This window comes from Streptopelia decaocto (assembly GCF_964273445.1).
Source record: "Streptopelia decaocto genome assembly, chromosome: 1".
NCBI classification, from domain to species: Eukaryota; Metazoa; Chordata; class Aves; order Columbiformes; family Columbidae; genus Streptopelia; species Streptopelia decaocto.
The window spans coordinates 191,713,802-191,733,806 of NC_138663.1; the positions used below are offsets into that span (position 1 = coordinate 191,713,802).

The window sequence follows — 20,005 nt, forward strand, 5'->3', positions numbered from 1 at the left end:
CAGAATGATTGGGGTTGGAAGGGACCTCTGGAGATCATCTAGTCCAACCCACCTGCTAAAGCAGGTTCACCCAGAGCAGACTGCACAGGAATGTGTCCAGGCAGGTTCTGAACATCTCCAGAGAAGGAAACTCCACAACCCCTCTGGGGCAGCCTGTTCCAGTGCTCTGGCACTCTCAAAGCAGTTTTTCCTCAGACAGAACCTTCTGTGCTTCAGTCTGTGCCCACTGCCCCTCATCCTATAGTTGGGCACCACTGAAAGGAGTCTGGTCCCATCCTCTTGACATCCACCCCTGAGGTATTTATAAACATTGATAAGATCCCCTCTCAGGCTTCTCTTCTCCATGCTGAACAGACCCAGCTCTCTCAGTCTCTCTTCATAGGAAAGGTGCTCTAGGCCCTTAACCATCTTCGTAGCCTGAATGCATGCCAATAAATATTCATGATCAATCAAATGACAGACAAAAGAGCAGAAAAATGAGGTTTCCTTCTGTGTTCTGCATACTTGAAAAACAAAAGGTTTATCAGGTGTAACTTCGCGTGCCCCATGCGGTGGTGCCTGAATGCCGAGAACTACGAGCATTGTCAGCGCCGGCCTGCCCGGCTGCAGGAGGAATGTGGCTGCGGCAACGTCTCTGGATCCCAGCGTTAGTCACGGCTCCGGCAGCCCCAGGCCACACACGCACCGCCGGCCAAACCAAGCCAAGCCACCTCCTCTCCCGCCCGCGGAGCCCCGGCTCGCTCCGCCGAGAGCTCCGGCAGGCAGCGGGAGCGACGAGTCCCACGAACTGGGCCGCAGGAAGCCGCCCCCAGCTCCGCGGAGCCGGGAAACTCCGTCTGCAGGGTCTCCCAGCGCAGAGGCAAAGCCGAGGGCGGCGGCCGGGCCGGGCCGCCATCCGCTGCGGGGACCCGCTGAGAGACCGGACCGGGGGCATCTGTCAGGCGCTGCCTCTGCTTTCACGGCTGCCTCTCCCTTCGCTCACCGTTTCCTCTTCCTCGCGGCGCAGCCCTCGGGGCCGGCCCCTCCCTTTCGCCGTGCGCAGCCCCACCCCTTCCCCATGTGGGGAGCGGCGGCGGCCGCAGCGGCAGCGGCTAACGGTTCTTTGTGTGCCGCGGCGGGCATGTGAGTGCCGGCGGGATGGGATGGGGCGGGAGGCTGCGGGCGTGCGGCGCTGCGGGAGCGGCTGGGCTCGCAGGCCCGGCTGGGCTCGCAGGCCGGGCGGCTCTTTCCCCGCGGAGAGCGGGCAGGCGCCCGCCCGCCCATCCCGGTACCCGCGCGTGCTCCGGTGCCCGCCCCGGGCCTCCCGGATGCCCGAGGGGGAGGGCGAACAGGCGGCGGGACAGGGCGCTGCGTGTCTCTCCTCAGCTGGTGTCTCTCGTTTTGTCGCAGGCTGGCCCGGGTGACCGTCCTCCATGACTGCCTGGGCTGCAGGACCTTCGAGCTGCCGCCTTCCGCGGCGGTGCGGGACGTGAAGGCGCGGATCGAGGCAGAAGGTGGCTTCCCCTGCGCCGAGCAGCGGCTGTGGCACCGCGGGAGAGAGGTGAGGAGGGGCAGCGGGGACACCTCCGCTCCGCTGGTGGCCTCTCACACCGCCGTGGTGCTGGAAGTCCCCACCGGCTGCCGTTTGCATCCTGCCGGGTGCTCTGGTGTGTGTGGCCTCAGGTGTGAGCCTGTATTGCAAAGGAAGGAGGTCGTTTGGACAAGCAGCTAACCTTCCCTTGTAGTCAATGGTGCCAGCTTTAATAATTTGAGTTTATGTGTCTTTTTCTGACATAATCCGTGTGCTTTATCCTTATTTCTTTTGGGGGTCAGCAGAAGAGTCACGTGAGAGTGCTTATGTGCTTGTTCTGGCTTCCTTTTGATCTTTAGTTGATTTTCTACCTGCTCACCAGCTTCAACAGCAGAGTTGACATCACCATGACAGGAAGCTCTTACACGTAAAAAATTGAGGTCTGGATACAGGAGACAGAGTCAAATGAATGACCTTGTTCTGTTGAAGGCATCAGCCTGTGGTTACTGTTTCAGTACTGCTTGGCATTCTTCTAGACACACTTTTGGGAGATGGGAACCTGGAGATGTTGGTGGGATGGGATGAGTAGAGGCAAGAAAGCGAAAGGAGGTTGAAAATTAGGGTTAAATAGGGTAAGAGGACTTGCAAATGTGTAAAGGGAAATGGTTTTGTGGCCTTTCAATGTATAAAGGGGGTTTATAAGAAAGGAGAGAGATTTTAAATTAAGGCCTCTAGTGACAGGATAAGGGGCAATGGTTTTAAACTGAAAGAGGGTAAGTTTAGTTTGGATATAAGGAAAAGAACTATTTTTATCATGAAGGTGGTGAAACTCTGTAACAGGCTGCCCAGAGAAGCTGTGGATGTTCCATCCGTGCAAGTGTTCAAGGCCAGGCTGGACGGGGCTTTGAGCAACATCGTCTAGTGCAAGGTGTCCCTGCCCATGGCAGGGGGCTTGGACTAGGTAATCGTTAAAGATCCAACCCAAACCATTCTATTATGCTAGGAAAGAACTATATGTTAGTAGTTGTATTGCTCAAGAACTTCGATGGGGAACACAAGTAATCTTTGAGTGCTCAGGTTTTCAAACAAACCATCCACATAGTTTATCTTTTATTTTCTTGCCTGGTTTGATGTGTCCTTGAATTTGTTCTCTTCAGGCCTACCTGTTTTGGGAAGAATGAGATCTGTACGCCACTTTCTAAAATTCATCTGAAAGCAAAGATCAGAACAGCACTCTGGCACAGAAAACTATATTTTGGCAGGGAACAGTCAGTAAGCAGACTGCAACAGCTATTCTGATTTTTTTTTTTTTAAAGATTAAACTAAGATACATATGGTAATATTTGTACCATATTAATTTTGAAAATATTTTATTAACTTTTGAACTTTTGATCAAATTATTTTTTAATTTACTGAGGTAACAAAATCATCATCAGTAAATGTTTTTCCATTAAAGCTACTGCATGCAATTTACAGATATTAAGTAAAATCCAGTATATTGTTCTCTCATAGTTCAAGTGTTGGATTATTAATTTGAATCTATTGATTCTCGTACTTTCTGCCAGTGTTTTGCTACAAGAATCCTACCTGAGAAAACTCAGGTATTGTATCCCTTTAATACTTGATGATGGATTACAGCGTTCTGTGGATTCTTTTTCATTTTAATGAGTCTGGAGTGGGTGGTATACCCAGTTTAAGCTATGTTACACCTTGAGACAAGATAATCTTAAGAGTAACATTTCTGTGGGAACTTAAAATAAACACACTGTTGTTGTAAGTACTATTTAAAACTGGATTAAGTAAAAAGGAATATGACTTTTTTATTATTAATGTTTTTAAATTATGACTACATACTGTGGACTAGGACAGTCCTTTGCTTATTGAATGTAGTTAGATTCTAAGCATCAACATCTGTGTAAGCACCAGCTTCTCTCTAGTGATCTGTTTTTACCTGTTGAAGTGAGGAAGTAATCCTGAACTTTGTTATAAACGGAGACTAATAAAATAATATAATTTAACACAATAAAATTTTAATATAGTTTACTATAAGTGGAAGCTAGTTTTGATTGGTTAAGTTTCTAATTAGCACAGCACATTTGTTTTTGTGGTATGCGGTATCACATCACATTGTAGCTGACTGTTTTAGCATCACATCATATATGACTGGGACACACATATAATATGAAACTTGAATTCCAACAAAACCATAATGTGCTATGATTACTGAATAGCTTTTCCTGTTAGGGAATTTATTGCTTAGTTTGCCCCAGTTTCTCTGTGGTCTTCCTGGTGAAGTCCGTAGATCTTCATGGAGAGGTATTGGGGAGATGAGGCTGTCAAAGTTTTCAGAGGTGTTTCTGTGACATACTTTTGTCTCTACGCATTCTGTATTGCTAGCTGCTTTGAGCTGATACTACTTGTTTTAAAACTCCTATGAAATTGCACACCCATGTGTACTTTTTTGGAGTACATAGACCACATACTTCCTGTGTATCTTTATTTTTTTTTAATGTACGTGCACCTTAGAACAATATCTGCTTTAGTCGTATGCTTCCAGAAGTTCCCAGAACATAGAACTTTTCAAATGTGAAAACAGGAGGTCATGCCTTGCTCTTGGTATGCTTCTATAGGTATTTTTTCCACCTGATTTGTTTGTGGCTGGTTTCTTTTGGTCCTGTAACTGACAAACTGATACTTCCTCTGAGGACTATCAATAGGCAAGGGAGACCAACCTAGACATGGACAAATGAAAGTGCTGCTCAAACTGAGTACTGAATGTTTCAGAGTATTTGTGTACTTCTAGATAAAACCAAACTTAATAGAAAATATATCTAGGAAATGAAGCTACAGTAAACTATGCTGCAGAACGTTCTGATCAAGATCCATCTTATTTTTTATTACAGTTATCTGATGGTATCAAGATTGTGGATCTTCAGAAGTCTCAAAATCAAGTTTTTCTGAATCTTCAGTCAAAAGGGTTAAAAGGAGGAGGTAGGAAAAATACTTGTCTCTGTTTATCAAAGCATTTTGTAGTGTAGTCTGGAGTTAATTGAAACTACTCTTTAAATTGGAAACAATTTTCTCGCAGATCTTACGTATCATTTCACTTGTTCTTTTCATTCTGCTTCAGGAAAATCAAATTTCTCTTTTTAAGTGCCCTGGTGCTTTTTGTTTCTTTGTGATTTCATGTGTACAAATTAGAATATTGCTCTCCTTTGCCGCTAATGAAACTTGCCTCGCAGTAGTATTAATAGCTGCCTTGTCTCATATAAAATAAGTGAAGTACTTACAAGCAATTCAGATACTGGAAGGGTATCTTTTCAGTAACCACTATGTAGAAAACTATAGCATTAATAAAAAGCTTTTGATTTCTTCTGATTTTTTGTTTGTTTTTATTTTAATTCTGTATGTTTAGTTACATTTTTATTACAAAAATTGCTGATATATCTGTATAATATCCTGGGTTAGATTATGATACCTGAATATCTTCAGAAATGCTCTAATTAAAATCTGCAATGATTGTGTTACTTGTTTGCTAATGCTAATATTCTTTTAATGATAAATTTATTATAAGGGAATGAAAGAAATGCTAATGAGATGGTAGGCTGAAGAAAGAGACCCTTCTTTTCATGCAGATATGTTATGTGATACCACAAAATGTTGGTGTTTTTTAGCCTATGTAAGTCATGAATGCACTGCCTGGTGGTTTTCTAGTGACAGAGAGTAAATAAGTGTTTGTATATTAGCCAGAAATTAATGTTCACATTCTCTAGAATGTGCAATGGTTAGAAAACATCTATGGAAATGGACCTCACGGTTCTATGGATCAAACATTTTTCTTCCATTCTGTATGATCTGATAATTTTTTGCTGTATGTAAGCTGTGCTAGACTAAACAAAGGTTTTTTTCTTTTGTGAGCCGCTTTTTGCTGTGCAAGTATATGGATAAGATAGTGTAGTAGTGCTAAGAAATCTTTAATGGGAAAGAAAAAATGTTGCTGTTTTTCATGCCTATGAGTGGAGTATTTGACTGTGAGATTTTCTTAGAGATATCACTCTAAGCAGTCCATGTTTAGGTAAAGCACTTAACTTTTTCTGGCCCACAGCTCTGATGTAAGTCAATGTAAACCTCTGAAGGCTTTAGCACCACCAGCCTTTTGTGTTTCTTCTGGAGTCTGTCAGTTCTGAGATTTTTCCTTACAGCAGATAAATCAAGGAAGGCCCTGAATTTCTAACTGCAGGAAGTGCATGGTCAGCAGAGCCAAGCACATTGTTTGCAGAATTAATCTGAAGATCACTCATGTCACCTCTGTGTTCATTCATCACTGGTGTCTGTCACATAATGCATGATCTTTTCATAAGATCGCAGAATAATTCATGCTAGAAGGGACAACAGGAGGTCTCTATTCCAACCTTCAGCATCAAGCAGGGTCAGCTCTGAGGTCAGACTGGGCTGCTCAGGGCTTGGTCTGGTCCAGTTTGGAAAGCCTCCAGGAATGGAGACTGCACTGGGCTGCAGTTCCAATGCTTAACTGTACTTACTGTGGAAGAAGTTTCTCCTTCAGATGTGTGGCAGAAGTTTTGTGTGAAATATGACAAGCTCTAACACTTAACAAAAATCAGTTCAGCCTTTGACAGGGTGCAGTAAGTCATGATCTCATGATAAAGTAATTTTTGTGACATACATAGAACAGCTCTGCTATTAGATGTACAGAGTTACAATAATGTCTATCTTAAGTGCTATCACTTAAAAGTTAGTTGTCTGGTTTTGTGGTTCCCATAGTGAAATGTGTTGTAGTTTCCATAGTGAAATGTGTTGTTCAGACACTTCCTCCTGCCTGCCCAATTCGGACTTAGAGAAGATTGGTTTCTTGATTTTAGAGAATTTCTCCTAAGAAAAGAAACACCAAAACTTTCTTACTATTCATCAGCTCACCTTATTTTGGAAGCTTGCATGTTGACTTACATATACTTCTGTGTAATGTAAAAATAATAGGAGAACTTATAAATACTTTGCACACTTCCAGCTGTGAGTTGTCATTTTTTTTTAATTGATACTATTAAGCTACTTTAAATAAAGAGTGATAAGAAAATTTTGGAAAGAAAAGATGTTGGGTGTTTTCTCAGCAAATAGACCTCTTGTATCTATTTCATTTTTTCTACATTGCTGAGGATTCTGTGGAGGGGGTTTTTGTTTGTTTTATTCTATAACATATATAATGTATGTGTGTTTGAATCTATAGTTCATAAACACACGTATGCAGAAGGGGAGGTATGAATAACTTTAAAGGGAAGTGATGCAGCACCAGTAGAGTCAGTTTTCTTTGTGGGGGTTGCATCATTAATATTTGTTTGAAGCATGCTTTAGAGGTTTGGATTTAGGGAGCTGCTCTTCAGTCTCAGACTGGAGTTTGAATTGAATCCTTTTATTCTGTGATAGACTCTGTCTCTTAGAGCAGAACTTCATAATGCTTGGTAGTACCTTTCTGAGACTCTTCCCTCCTGTGCTGAGCCCAGGGAACACCAAAGCCAGCACCAGGCCCAGCATCACCATGTGCCAAAAGAGGACGTGTCCAGTGGAGCCAAACTGTACTGTGCCTCTCTGTAGCTGTCAGGAGGGATTGTCACTGGCTACAAAAACATTACAGCCACTGCTGCCCTAGAATACTGTCCTGCTACTTAAAAAGTAGTAGTCCTTTACAAGTTGCTATATTTAACCTCCAGTAGTTGGAGCTGAGATATAACAAATGCAAAGACTTAGCCCCCAAATTTTTTTCATCCAGATATGTAATGGTATGCTGACATTAACATCAAGACTGCTATTTTGTTTTTAGTAAAAATGTTTATGATGTAGTGTTTTTGCAGTCGATTTTGGAAATAGCAAAGTTGTACAATATCAGCCCTTGAGTTAATTAAAAAAAAAATCTCTAAAGTCACAGTAATTGTTCAGGGAGTATTTTTTTAACCTGGAACTAAATGCATAGTATCATAATACACAGATTAATTTTTGGTTGTTTTTTTAGGTCGTTTTGGACAAACAACTCCACCACTTGTTGATTTTCTTAAGGATATTTTAAGAAGATACCCAGAAGGAGGACAGATTCTTAAGGTATACAACAAATGGTATTTTTAGCAGTCCTTTCGTATGACTTACATAATACCATTAGTTTAACACTTTCCAGCAAACCTTGCAGTTGTCATATCTCATTAGATATTCATATTAGTGCAGGAGAGACATGTTTCCATTTCTGTGGACAATGCAAATTGAATTGTGTGGCGTTTTATTTTGTGTGTGTTTATCTTCTCTGAGTTTTCTTGTCACAGATGCCATTGTAATTTATAAAAAAACAGAGATAAAATGCAGATGTTATAATTAAGTCAGGCTTTGTGCGGTACTTTCTGTAAGTAAGCTATCTAAAATGTTTATTTTGCTTGTTACTTTATTATTCATCTCTTCTACAAGCTATGGTAAACCCACATGATAATACATATAAATTTTTGGGAGAGGTTATCCTAGGATAAGATTGGGATAAAATGAAGGCTTTAATACAAGATTTTGCTGTAGAGATTATTGGTAGCTAAATATATTTTCCTCAGTGAACTATGACAGTGTCACAAAGTTTTATCATTAGACTAAGAACACTTTTTAAATGAGAATCTTTGGGTAGCTTTTGAGAGACTTGCTCTAGAGTGATAAGAATAACAAACCCATCAGTTTTATGTGGCCTGAAAAACATTTTTAGTTTAGATATTGATTCTTATAACAAAAGAATGTCACAGGATTTTCTGAACTGAGGTCGGTGTTCTTTATGGTGTTTTATCGTGGATCCAGGAGACTTCAAATTATGCAACAGTAGCACATGTTATGTTGTGGTGCTCCACATTTGAATGTTATGTGTACAAGCCTCACAATGGAAGTGACGACCTTGATTTAAGCACTAAAATTTTTTTTGGTAAATAGAATGGTGCACTGGTAGACTGCTGTTCACCCCACCTTTACACATGGCTGGAGCCCATGTCCTGTGAATAAAGGCTGAGAGAGTGGAGGCTCTGGGGACACCTTATTGCGGCCTTTCAGCATACAAAGTGGCCTATAAGAAAGATGGAGAGAGGCTTTATACCAAGGCCTGTAGTGACAGGACAAGGGGCAATGGTTTTAAACTGAAAGAGGGTAGGTTTAGATTGGACATAAGGGAAAAATATTTTTACAATGAGGGCAGTGAGACACAGGAACAAGTTGCCCAGAGAAGTTGTGGATACCCCATCATTGGAAGTGTTCAGGGCCAGGTTTTATGGGGCTTTGAGTGACCTGGTCTAGCAAAAGATGTCTCTGCCCAAGAGAGAGAGGGGGGGTTGGACAAGATTATCTTTAAAGGTCGCTTCCAACACAAACTGTTCTATGATTCTATGATCTGAAACAATACAGATCATCTTAAATTCGTCAGGTCCTGCAAGGGGAAAGACAGGTATCTGTAGAAGATGATTTGTTTTGTTTATCATAGCTTCCTATGATAACATCTGGAAGTGCCAATTTGATTTTTTTGAAGAGCATCTGGGGTGGTTAGTTCATAGTTGGATATTAAACTTCTCATCCAGAATGCTTCACCACGTGGATGTTAGGAGATTCATTTCCTTAATGTATGGGAACACTAGGCTCTAACTAATGGGATTTGGTACAGATATAAGTGTATATCTATTTGTATATATAAACCACACCCATACAAATGGTGACAGATGATGAGAGTTCCTGCTATATCTTGGAAGAGTTTATTTGCAACTGTGGAACTAGAAGTTGATTATTTTTAGTGTGAATGCTTAAGATAAGCATAACTTCAATTGTTTTGGCAAGCTGCTTCCTGGATGTGTTCTGAGCAGTGTCCATTCATAGGATGAGTGCTTACATTTTTACTGTTTCCCAGTACTAGTTAAATCTCTAAGATGTGTTTGAATCATGAAGGGTTCAGGCTTTCGTAACAACTTAAATCCAATTTTTCATTCCAACGTGAAGAAATAAGATAGGTACATTGAAAAGTAAAAATATTCTTGTTTTCATTATTTATAATTTAGAGTTAAGAGACTTCTAGGGAGGGGTTACTGTCAGTAATTTTGCTGATCTGTTAAAATGAATTTCACTGTTTGGAGTCTTCAACTACAATGCTGTTACAGCTGAATGTACCAGATGCTCCGTGTGCCACAGCATGAATGCAAGTCTCTCACTACATGGTGGTTTCTGTACCTATTATTTAATGTTTCTAGAGGCTTTGGCTATCTTTTCTTGAATGATTATTCTAATTATTTTAGAAGAAGAGTTGCATATTTTTTGTAATTAAGTACTTCATGGAGATCCTTTAAAATGTATTATATATGCTGAACTGTGGGTATATTTCTTGTTATCTCATCTTGCTTCAAAAACAATATAAATGTATTTTGGTTAGTTGTGTGATGTGCTTTATAGACTGAACATACTGTTACAAAGTGAAAAATTGAGGGGTTATAGTTTTGAAACCAGGTATTAGATAACAATGAGCTTATTTTACTGTCAGCAGTAGATTAGAATGCAGCCTAGTCTGGAATAACTGCTACTATTTGATGTATTTTTAAAGTAAAGGTTCATCTTGCTAGCAAGTCTTTTATTTTTGTGCATAATTTAATGAAATTTATGTTGTATGAATACATTGGATGTGTTGTGATGTACCTACATAGCTTTTCAATTCAGCTGAGATACTTTCTTGTGTCAAACTTAAATATACTCCCACAAGCACACACAGGTGTGTGTGTATATACATATGTATAGGTGTGCATCTTTGGAGCCCTGGTACACCTTGATTCAATGTAAACAGAGCATTTTGTGAATGTATTTTTAATCATGCTTGCATGTCTGCAGTGTATAGTGCTATTTATATAAATGGGACTGGATAGCCATATTTTCTTAATGATACTATTTACAGAACTAGTTTATTGTAATTTTAGTTCCTAGAGTTTTCCATAGCTCTTACCACTACTAATTCTGTTTAACATAATCCTCTTCCCAGTCTATGGGCTTCATTCAACTGGTGATCTCTCTTGGTTCATGATTTACAGAGTTACTGTTCAGAACTGTTCTGCAGACCTTTGCTGAAAGGGTGCTGGGAATGGGCACTGTGGCTCTTGAACAACTGGTTCATACTGTGAAATGTTAACTTAAATGTAATCGAGTTGATGTAAAGCAGAGTGCTGTGTATTACCTTTTTATGACTTGTTGCCTCAGTTGTCTTAAGGCTGTTTTGTGGGCTTAACATTAAACTTTGATTTTTTTTTTTTCTTTTGCCATTTTGCACTGTTTTGAGAGTTGTACAACTCTGATTTGGGATAATATATTTATAGTAGTAAGAGTTTAGTAGCTTATTTCTAAACTATAACTACTGATTATGTATGGTATTGGAGCTCCAAATTCAAATAACTTTTATAGTATTTATCTGAATATTCCTTTTATAATTATTTCTGTTTTCATTTAGGTAAAGCAGATAAAATTATTTTGGTTGAAAAGTAGGAAAACAGTTACACCTGAGACAATTGCTTTATTATTTTCTACTGTTTAAGTTGGAAATCCATTGCTAGAATCTGTACAACATTACTGCATTATACTTTCTTTTTTTTCCCTGTCTCAGGAATTGATACAGAATGCAGAGGATGCTGGTGCCACAGAGGTTAGGTTTTTATATGATGAAACTCAATATGGAACAGAAACTCTGTGGTCAAAGGACATGGCACAATATCAGGGTAAATAAAATCTGTATTAATTTTGGCCATTATTCTTCAATATGCCTGTAGTTCTGTTTGTTTTCTCCTTTCCTTATGGAGATTACTTCATTGCTACTGCTACCTTACTAGGTGCGTATTTTGTCTGTGTTTTAATGTTGATAATTCTTTTCCAAAGCCACTGTTTCATATTGAAGGCCTTATGCTGTCTTCTTGCAGGTTGTCAGTAGCGTTTTTCCAGCTACTTCCAGTTAATATTGGTTGAGAAGGAGTAAAACGGAACGTGAAGACTAAGTCAATTCTCCCAGGGTGACTGTGTGTCCTATAGTTCACTCTATATCCCAAAATACAAGAAAGGATTTTTAGTAGAGCAAGTAAACAAGATTTAATAAGTAAGACCTAGGATAAAAGAATTCTTGGGGCATTAGACAACCATTTTCAGATTTTTTACATATTAACCTCTACCTTTTGAGAGTTATCTCCAGTTCTTAATGTAAAAATGACCCTACCTCTCTACATTTCAGCACTTTCCAGGCAGTTCTGTTCGCTTCCCCATCTTTCATTCTCTCACCCTTATACCAAACTTTTCTCCATGCAAAGGTTTTTACGTCATCTAATACAGCTTTGTGTGATAAGTGTCCATTATGTATTTATCAAACAAATTAATTTGCATAATAATCCCAAAAGGCATTCAGTTGTGATATGAAGATTTCAATGATGAATGACCCAATAGTTCTTTTTCTCTAGCTTTGTTTTTTTTCAGTTGTTAATCAGCCTCATTATATCTTTTAATTTGAATCTGTCTGTCTTACTTTCTAGACACAGGTTATTGTCATATCTTGCCATGTATTCCGTTCCAGTGGAGGTATTAATAGACTGTGATGAGTACATCTTTCAACATCCTTTTGATAGACTGAACAGATTGAGTTTAAGCCTTGTGCCACAGGACATGTATTCTTTCAGAAGTTCTGTTGTTTTCTGCTTTCTGTTCAGATTTTCAGAATAATTCTTTTAAAATGTGGACACCAGAACTAGATACCACATCAGAATATAAACCTCTTAAGTACCATATACAGAGGTAAATCCATCTTCTTGCTTCTGTTTTTGCTGCTACCCTATATCTCCCTTTCATCACTAAGCATAATTTGATGTCAGCTTGGGACATAGCTTCCCCATTGAATGTGCACATGCATAGTTTAGAGACATGATTTCTCAGTTCATTTCCTAGAAATTTTTAACAGTAAATAGTTTTCTTCTGTCATCTTTTTAATGCTTGCCTATTTATTATAGGGCCAGCATTTTATGCATACAATGATGCAGTTTTCACCCCTGAGGACTGGCATGGTATACAGGAAATAGCAAGAAGCAGGAAGAAAGATGATCCCCTGAAAGTTGGAAGATTTGGAATTGGCTTTAATTCGGTTTATCATATAACAGGTACTCTCAGTAGATATTTTAAAAAGAAAATGTTGAAGCTTTAAATTGGTTAATTATTTTAGATATTCATCAAGCACTTAGTATTTTCTCAGTAGTGCATTTTTAAACTAGATCCTTGGCTAAGTTTCCTTAAGAAATGTTCTTATTTTTCAAAAACTCTGTAAGGTGTCCTTTGGATTTTGAAGGTTTTTGGAGGAGATTTGTTTCTTCTAGTAACATCCTTATGTACTTAGTTCCTTATATTGAAATGAACATTCCTTTACACTGTTATTTCAGTTATGCACAGTTGTTCATTTTACAGAGGCCCATAATACAGGGTAGGTATGCAAGTAGACATGAAAGTTTAGACTAGACTCAAGTTTTATGCAGGTTCTTTGTGTAATTAGCAGGTATTGTATTTCATGCTAGAAAAGATATTCCATAGTAGAGCTGTATGTACATTTACATTTTAGATAGTCCATAATTTTTCACAAGCGGGTAGTATTAAGTCTTGAAACCTATTATTCTGTCAAAATGCTTTACTGCTATACAGAAGAACCATATAGTTTAAACTGCTTGGAGTCTATGTAGTAGTTATAATAGTACAGGGTAAGCGGCAAATTTTTGCCAAAATAACATTTTTAACTTGTGAAGTGAGTTTAAGACACAAGATGTATTTTTTCACAATATTTTATATAGTAGAACATAATTTAAAGCTTCATTAATATGTTCAGTGATTTGATAATTTTTGGAATTTATGCTTTTAAATGTACATGATTACTGTTTGCAAGCCTTCAGTGTCTGCAAAGTATGAATGTAATAGAATGCATCTTTAGTAAATTAAATTGTGTTTTTTCCTGAAAATATTGTAAATATAAAAAGCATAGAGTTGAAAAAAAATATACTTCTTGTTGCTCACCATTTGCTAAAATTCAAGTAGGTGAATGACTATTTATATATTTCATTGCAGAATAGGGATGAGCTTGTTTCTTCCTGTCAATAAGCACTGAACTATGTGTTATCAGAATTATACTAGGTTCATCACAATTGTGTAACGTTTGTTTTTCTTGCCCTTTTAAAGTTTGTTCTGTAAGACTGTATTTGAAAAGTATATTGTCATAGGGTTATTAATGGTTGTTGGTTTTTATGTATACAGATGTCCCAAGTATTTTCAGTGGTGACCAGATTGGAATGCTTGATCCCCATCAAACCCTTTTTGGACCTCATGAATCAGGCCAGTGTTGGAATCTAAAGGAAGACAGCAAGGAAATCAGTGAACTTACAGACCAATTTGCACCATTCATTGGTGTATTTGGCAGCACTAAAGAAACCTTTAAGAATGGAAACTTTCCTGGTACCTTTTTTCGTTTCCCACTTCGTCTGCAGCCTTCCCAACTGAGCAGCAATGTTTACGACAAACAGAAGGTTTTGGAGCTGTTTGAATCCTTCAGAGCAGATGCAGACACAGTGTTGCTCTTCTTGAAGAGTGTTCAGGATGTTTCGTTGCATGTCAGGGAAGCTGATGGAACTGAGAGACTGATTTTCAGAGTAACTGCTAGTGAGAACAAGGCCTTGAAACATGAAAGACCCAATTCTATCAAAATCTTAGGAACTGCAATAAATCAGTATTGTAAGAGAGTTCCAAGCAATAGCATAACCTGTGTGACGTACCATGTAAATATAGTTGTAGAAGATGAGAGTGTTAAGGATGCACAGAAAACATCTTGGTTAGTATGTAATTGTGTAGGTGGTCGAGGCATGTGTACTGAACTGGATTGTTTAGCTGATGACTTGAAATTTGTTCCTACTATTGGAATAGCCATGTCTTTGTCAGCTAATGGGGCAGAAGAAGGAGCCGTAGCAGATTTTTCAGGAAGAGCATTTTGTTTTCTGCCTTTGCCTCCAGGTGAAGAAAGCAAAACTGGACTCCCAGTTCATGTTAGTGGTTTCTTTGGTCTCACAGACAATAGGAGGAGTATCAAATGGCGAGAGTTGGATCAATGGAGAGATCCAGCAGCTTTGTGGAATGATCTTCTTGTGGTGAATATAGTGCCAAAGGCATATACCACACTTATTTCGGAAGCGATCAAACGCATGGAGACTGAAAAGAATTCAGATTTTCCGTTGTCAGCTGAAAGAATTTATAGGTTATGGCCTGATGAGAGCAAAATCAGGGTACCTTGGAAACCAATTGTAGTACCTCTATTTAAAGAGCTGCTCCAGCATACAGTTATTTACTCAATGAGTAATCAGTGGATAAAGGTGGAACAGGTGCACTTTTCTGAAATGGATGAGAGTTTGGAGTACACGCAGTCTGTTCTCAGCTACCTCCAGAATTCAGGGAAGCAGATTGCCAAGGTACCAGCAAATATTGCTAGTGCAGTGCATCTTACTATTTCTACTGCTAAAGCTGTGAAAAAAGTGACTCCTGCTGTGGTACGGCAAGTACTAAGGAAATCTGGACACAGTGGACCTGCTGAAGAAAAGCTTCATCTTTTAGAATTCGTGCTTTCTGATGGAGTCTACAGTGAACTGATTGGATTGGAGCTTTTGCCATTACAGAATGGAAATTTTATTCCTTTTTCCTCATCTGTATCAGAACAGGATGTAGTTTACATAACCTCAGAAGAATATCCCAGGTATACTTAATATTTTAAATACTGCTTTTTTTTAGTTTAAATGCTAAACCAGAACTTCAGATTGTTATTTGCTTATTGGCAAACAAGATGATATGCAGCAGCCTGTAATATAATGAAATAATGCACAGATAAAACTTGGTTTTCTGTGTGTATGTACATGTTTGTGTGCATATGTCTCATTTGAAATGTTTGACAGCTACTTGCCATTATAACTTTATAAAGAATCATGGGATCCAGGCTTTAGGGGAATACCTCAAGATGTATTTCAAATTGGCTTTCTTCTGAGAATTATAAATAGGAGAAGGTTAGAAACTTGCATACTAGGAAGTACGTTAAATTAGATAATGATAAGTGCTTTTATTAAACTTAAAGCTTGAGATTACTTGGGCTTTTTTATATAACACAGTTTCAGTGAAGGCTTTAATATTAATACTAAAGACTTGCTGCTTTTAGGAAGTAGGTGGGTACTACCCTGGAAAGAAGTTGGCTTGTCTTCTGCATCTGCTTTCTCTTTGTTCTTTCCAGTCTCTCTCCAATAATTTCTTTTCCTTGCTTATTTCACAGCTGCATCAATATTCCCATAAAGTTCGCATTTCTTTTGCCAAAAAAGCTTACACAGACACTGGGCAGGGAACAGGAAAGAGCAGGGTAGCTGGAGTAAGTGACCTTGGAGTCACTGGGGAGAAAGCATGACTACTGCTTTTTATGTCTGTACGGGGTTATGCATGTATAGAAGATCTCTTAAATCTGGACCCTCCTCCAAGCAGTCTCTGACGAGCTACTTCCTGAAGTCACTCAGACACACTGGATGTCCTACCTGTAGCTGTTCTTAGTGATGAAGTGTTACCTGTATGTATGGTCACAACCACCCCTCCTCTCCTTTCCCTCAAAGTTCCACTAGTTTTCAGATGCTCAGCTTGAGAGAATGTGACACTTGGCATGTGTTTTGCTGCTTTTACTGCCCTATGGACTGGTTATAAGGGAAGTAGGGGCAGGTTGGTGCCAATATAGATATTATTAAGGTAAGAAGTGCTCCATATAAGGTCCTTATGTAAATTGTGGTTTGAATTTATTTATAGACAGCATATCTTCACAAAAAGCAGTTAGATGCAGGTAACTGGTCTCCCATGTTGCTTGAGAGGAGTTTCATTTTTTTTTTTTTTTCAGGTCTGCTACTAATCTTTTTCTATTATGTTCTAAACCCACCATCTTTCCTGTTCTAGACAATGATGCAGTTAATTTATCAGGGGATTGACACTACTCAGAGCCTGCGATTCTAGTGTGTTCTTTAAAAATTTCTCTGGTGTCTGTTGTGAGATGATTCATCTTTTGCTATTTTTTCACTTTGTTAAGCCGGTACACTAATATCGAAAACATTCCCACAAGGACTAACAGATCACAGCCCTACTTCAGACTAGTCATAAGACACTTTTTGGGGAATTTAATTATACCACTAATGGACTTAGTTTGGTTAGTCTTGTCAAACTGATACAAAAGCATGCTATACAAGGCATAAATCTACTTGATAGCTGTGATAATACAGAAATTTGAAATAGTAATGCTTTATTTTCCTCTATTCTTCCCTACAGTAATTATTTTTAATTCTAATTTTATAAATATGCTAAATGTTTTAAACCCTTTCAGCTTAAGAGTTTGACTCTTTGTGTATTCAAATTTGGAGTCTGCTTAAAAAGCTGAAATACGGTCTTACAAATTTCTTTCTGTTAACACTTGAGGGAGAATAGGAAAGATTCCATGTTGATTTATGTATAACTGATGTACCTGCTCTCAGAATTTAACTGGATAGTTATTTTTGATTTCAGGAAGACCAAAGCCGTAAAAAACTGTTTAAAGTGCTAACAGAAAGGGGAGGGATGGGCAGGATGAGACTGACTCTTGGCTACAATAATCTTAACCACTCTCTGCAGATCTTTTGGGATACATAGATCTGCATGAAGTCCTGTAACTACGTGTTTTATTTTTTGTATGCTTTTAAATAGAATCTTTATGAAACATAGACTAGTAGGCACTATTTTACCTCTTTTTTTGGTTAGAATACAAATAGATGAAAATAATTTTCTGATCCCAGTTTTTCTATCAAAAGAAAACTTGCTTAGAGCTTCTTTGAAAAGAAGAGTAGTTGGAAAAACTAGTTTCTTACTACTCTCCGCTTCTAAATGTATGATTTTCTTATTTATAAGCAAACTGCCCACTGAAAGCCCAATTCTGCATATGTAAGCAATTGCTTTGCTTGCGACTGTCTTACCATGATGATTACTGTGCTGATAATTTCTATGCAGCAACATAAATAAATTAGATGCTTTGCTAAAGCATGTTGTGGGGTTTTTTGTTTTCTTTTTTTACGATGTGCTTAGATCACTCTTTCCTGGCCTGGAAGGAAGGTTACTTTCTGATGACCTGAAGCCTGAGGTCCTAGCTGCTTTGAAAGAAGCTGCCAAAAGCCGAGGTAATATGTCTTTTGTGTTCTCGTACAGTGAAACAGATTGCTAATGGCTGAACAGATGAACTCCAAACTCTGAATTCTATTTTGCCTTCGTAGTATCGGCACATGCAGCAGTTATGTCATGGTTTTAGTATTATGAATCATCTTTTATCTCAGTATCACAAGTGTTCAAATCAATGCATTTTTAAAAAATCAGATGAAACTAGCTCAAGCGTCTAGCCTCAAGCATGCTGTAGACCATATAATTTCATCCAGTGTTCCCTGAGTCTTAATTCATAGCTTATGTTTGTGTCAACGTGGGCCTACTGGAATACTTCCAATAATGACCAAAATGATTGGTGAAGTTTGCTGCGTCTGTAGATACGATGCTTATTAAGACAGTATTTTTGCCTTTTTTCTACTTGGAGTTTGTATTCACCCTTCCACTGTTGCATTTCATTATGGATTCGACTGGTGAATTTGAAGTCTGAAATCTCAGAAGTCTTTTCATGTAAACACAATTTGCAAACAAGTCACTCTTCAGCTTATTTTAAAATAGTATATGGTGGGCAATTTTACTCTTCAATGTCTAGAAAATGTACTTTTGAGAAAAAGATCCTTGTCTCTTGTTTTTAAGTTGCTCAATGTAACAGAATTCTTTTTTAGACTGAAGACGTTAGAACCAGACATAGAATACTCTAAATCATTGTGATGATTTGGTTTTCTTGATACCCTTTATCATGGTCTTCATTCAGTTACAGTCTCTATTTCTTCATTCTATGTTGTGGCCCCTTCTTCCCCTTCAATCTTTTATATGTTCTGTTTATTATTCTTTCTGTTAAGTTGTAAACCCCCTCCTTCTCCATTGTTTGACCATTATGTCATTATCAAAAATAATAGAAAAATAGGGTAATTCTGAGGCTATTCAGTGATAAATTTTTAAATTATGGTAAAAGATCTATGAAAAGATTTTAAGAATTGGGAGTGACATATTGCACAGTGTAAACAGTGTAGATATTTAAATAATATTCATTGTATAGAAGATACGCAATCAGTGCTGGAACTTTCATTCAGTATGAAGAACAGCAAGTCTGAAACTGCTATAAAGAAAAACTTCATTCTAAAAAGTAGAATTGTCAAAGCCTTATTGCCATATTATATGATGGGCATTGTGTTTATTGGTGCAGTAGAATATGCTTAGTTTACTTTTTCATGGTTAATTTCCCCCAGTACAGTTTTTAATTTATTTTGTTTTGCTTTAATACAGATAAGAAACTATTGAAAGTAATGACTATTTTAAATTGTGTATCCAAGCAATGAATATTCTTAATCTAGGATAGAACAATAAAGAACTACTGTTCACTCTAGTAGTAGTTGCTGAGACTTTAAAAGAACAGAAATATACAGGGATCGAGACAGCCATAGTGAGATTAAATGGATGAAAAATTGTTTGTAAGCCAGGAATGCTAGCTTTGAAAAATGTCATTTCCTTGTGATGATACCTTAAACTGACTTCGAAGATGTTTGTCCAGGGAATTTTCTCCACGTGAACATCACAAAGCTGTCCAAACGCATGCTTAAATTCAAAAAAATCAGAGCAAACCAACCAAAACAGAATACAGGTCTCATAGACTATTTGCTTGAATACATCTTAAACAGAAAAAAAGAGGTGACTGAAATGAAAAAACCCTGTATATTCATAGAGCAATCCCTTGCTGAGTTGTAGGACATTCTTTCATTTCTGAGCTTGGTCTCTGGCTTGCAAAAAAGTCTATCTAGTATTTTAGTTCCTGGGAAGGTTTTTGGTCACATTTAAGGTTTTGCTTCTGACTGTTATTCCTCTGGCAGTTTCTTTGAACATTTTTCTAGGTACTTGTTCTTGTTGCTCATTGATTTGAAGAACATTTTTTTAGTAAATGAATATGACAAGTATAATTCTTCTATACCTTCTAGAAATGCCTAAGGACTTTTAGATAATCCATTGCAAGATTGTAGTGGCCTACTTTTCATTCTACCTCCTCCTAAATTGTTCTCCATTCTAAGGTTTTGCATAATCATAAAGTAGAACTACAGTACCATCAGAGTTGTATGTTATTATAAATAATAAATATTAGAGGGGTTTGGGGCAGGTTTTGAAACCTTGCCTGTCAAGAACTTTTCTTATATAGCTGTAGAAATTGTATCAGAGAGATTCCTGATACAGTTGCAGAAATAAACAATTTCTTGTATTATTTCTTTGAGAAGATGGGATGCAATTTTT

At 38.2% G+C, this 20,005-nt stretch overlaps 1 protein-coding gene across 1 annotated transcript in view; it reads left to right on the forward strand.

Annotated features, from left to right (window-relative positions):
- The first annotated feature begins 1,062 nt into the window (after nucleotides 1–1,062).
- Nucleotides 1,063–20,005, forward strand: part of SACS (sacsin molecular chaperone) — a 33,233-nt gene continuing 14,290 nt past the window's right edge. Inside the window, exons 1-8 of the mRNA XM_082043374.1 lie at nucleotides 1,063–1,122; nucleotides 1,390–1,540; nucleotides 4,414–4,501; nucleotides 7,533–7,618; nucleotides 11,157–11,268; nucleotides 12,538–12,684; nucleotides 13,820–15,302; nucleotides 17,678–17,769. Coding sequence (XP_081899500.1) covers nucleotides 1,121–1,122; nucleotides 1,390–1,540; nucleotides 4,414–4,501; nucleotides 7,533–7,618; nucleotides 11,157–11,268; nucleotides 12,538–12,684; nucleotides 13,820–15,302; nucleotides 17,678–17,769 — 2,161 coding nt within the window. The 5' untranslated portion in view covers nucleotides 1,063–1,120. The remainder of the gene's footprint in view (nucleotides 1,123–1,389; nucleotides 1,541–4,413; nucleotides 4,502–7,532; nucleotides 7,619–11,156; nucleotides 11,269–12,537; nucleotides 12,685–13,819; nucleotides 15,303–17,677; nucleotides 17,770–20,005) is intronic.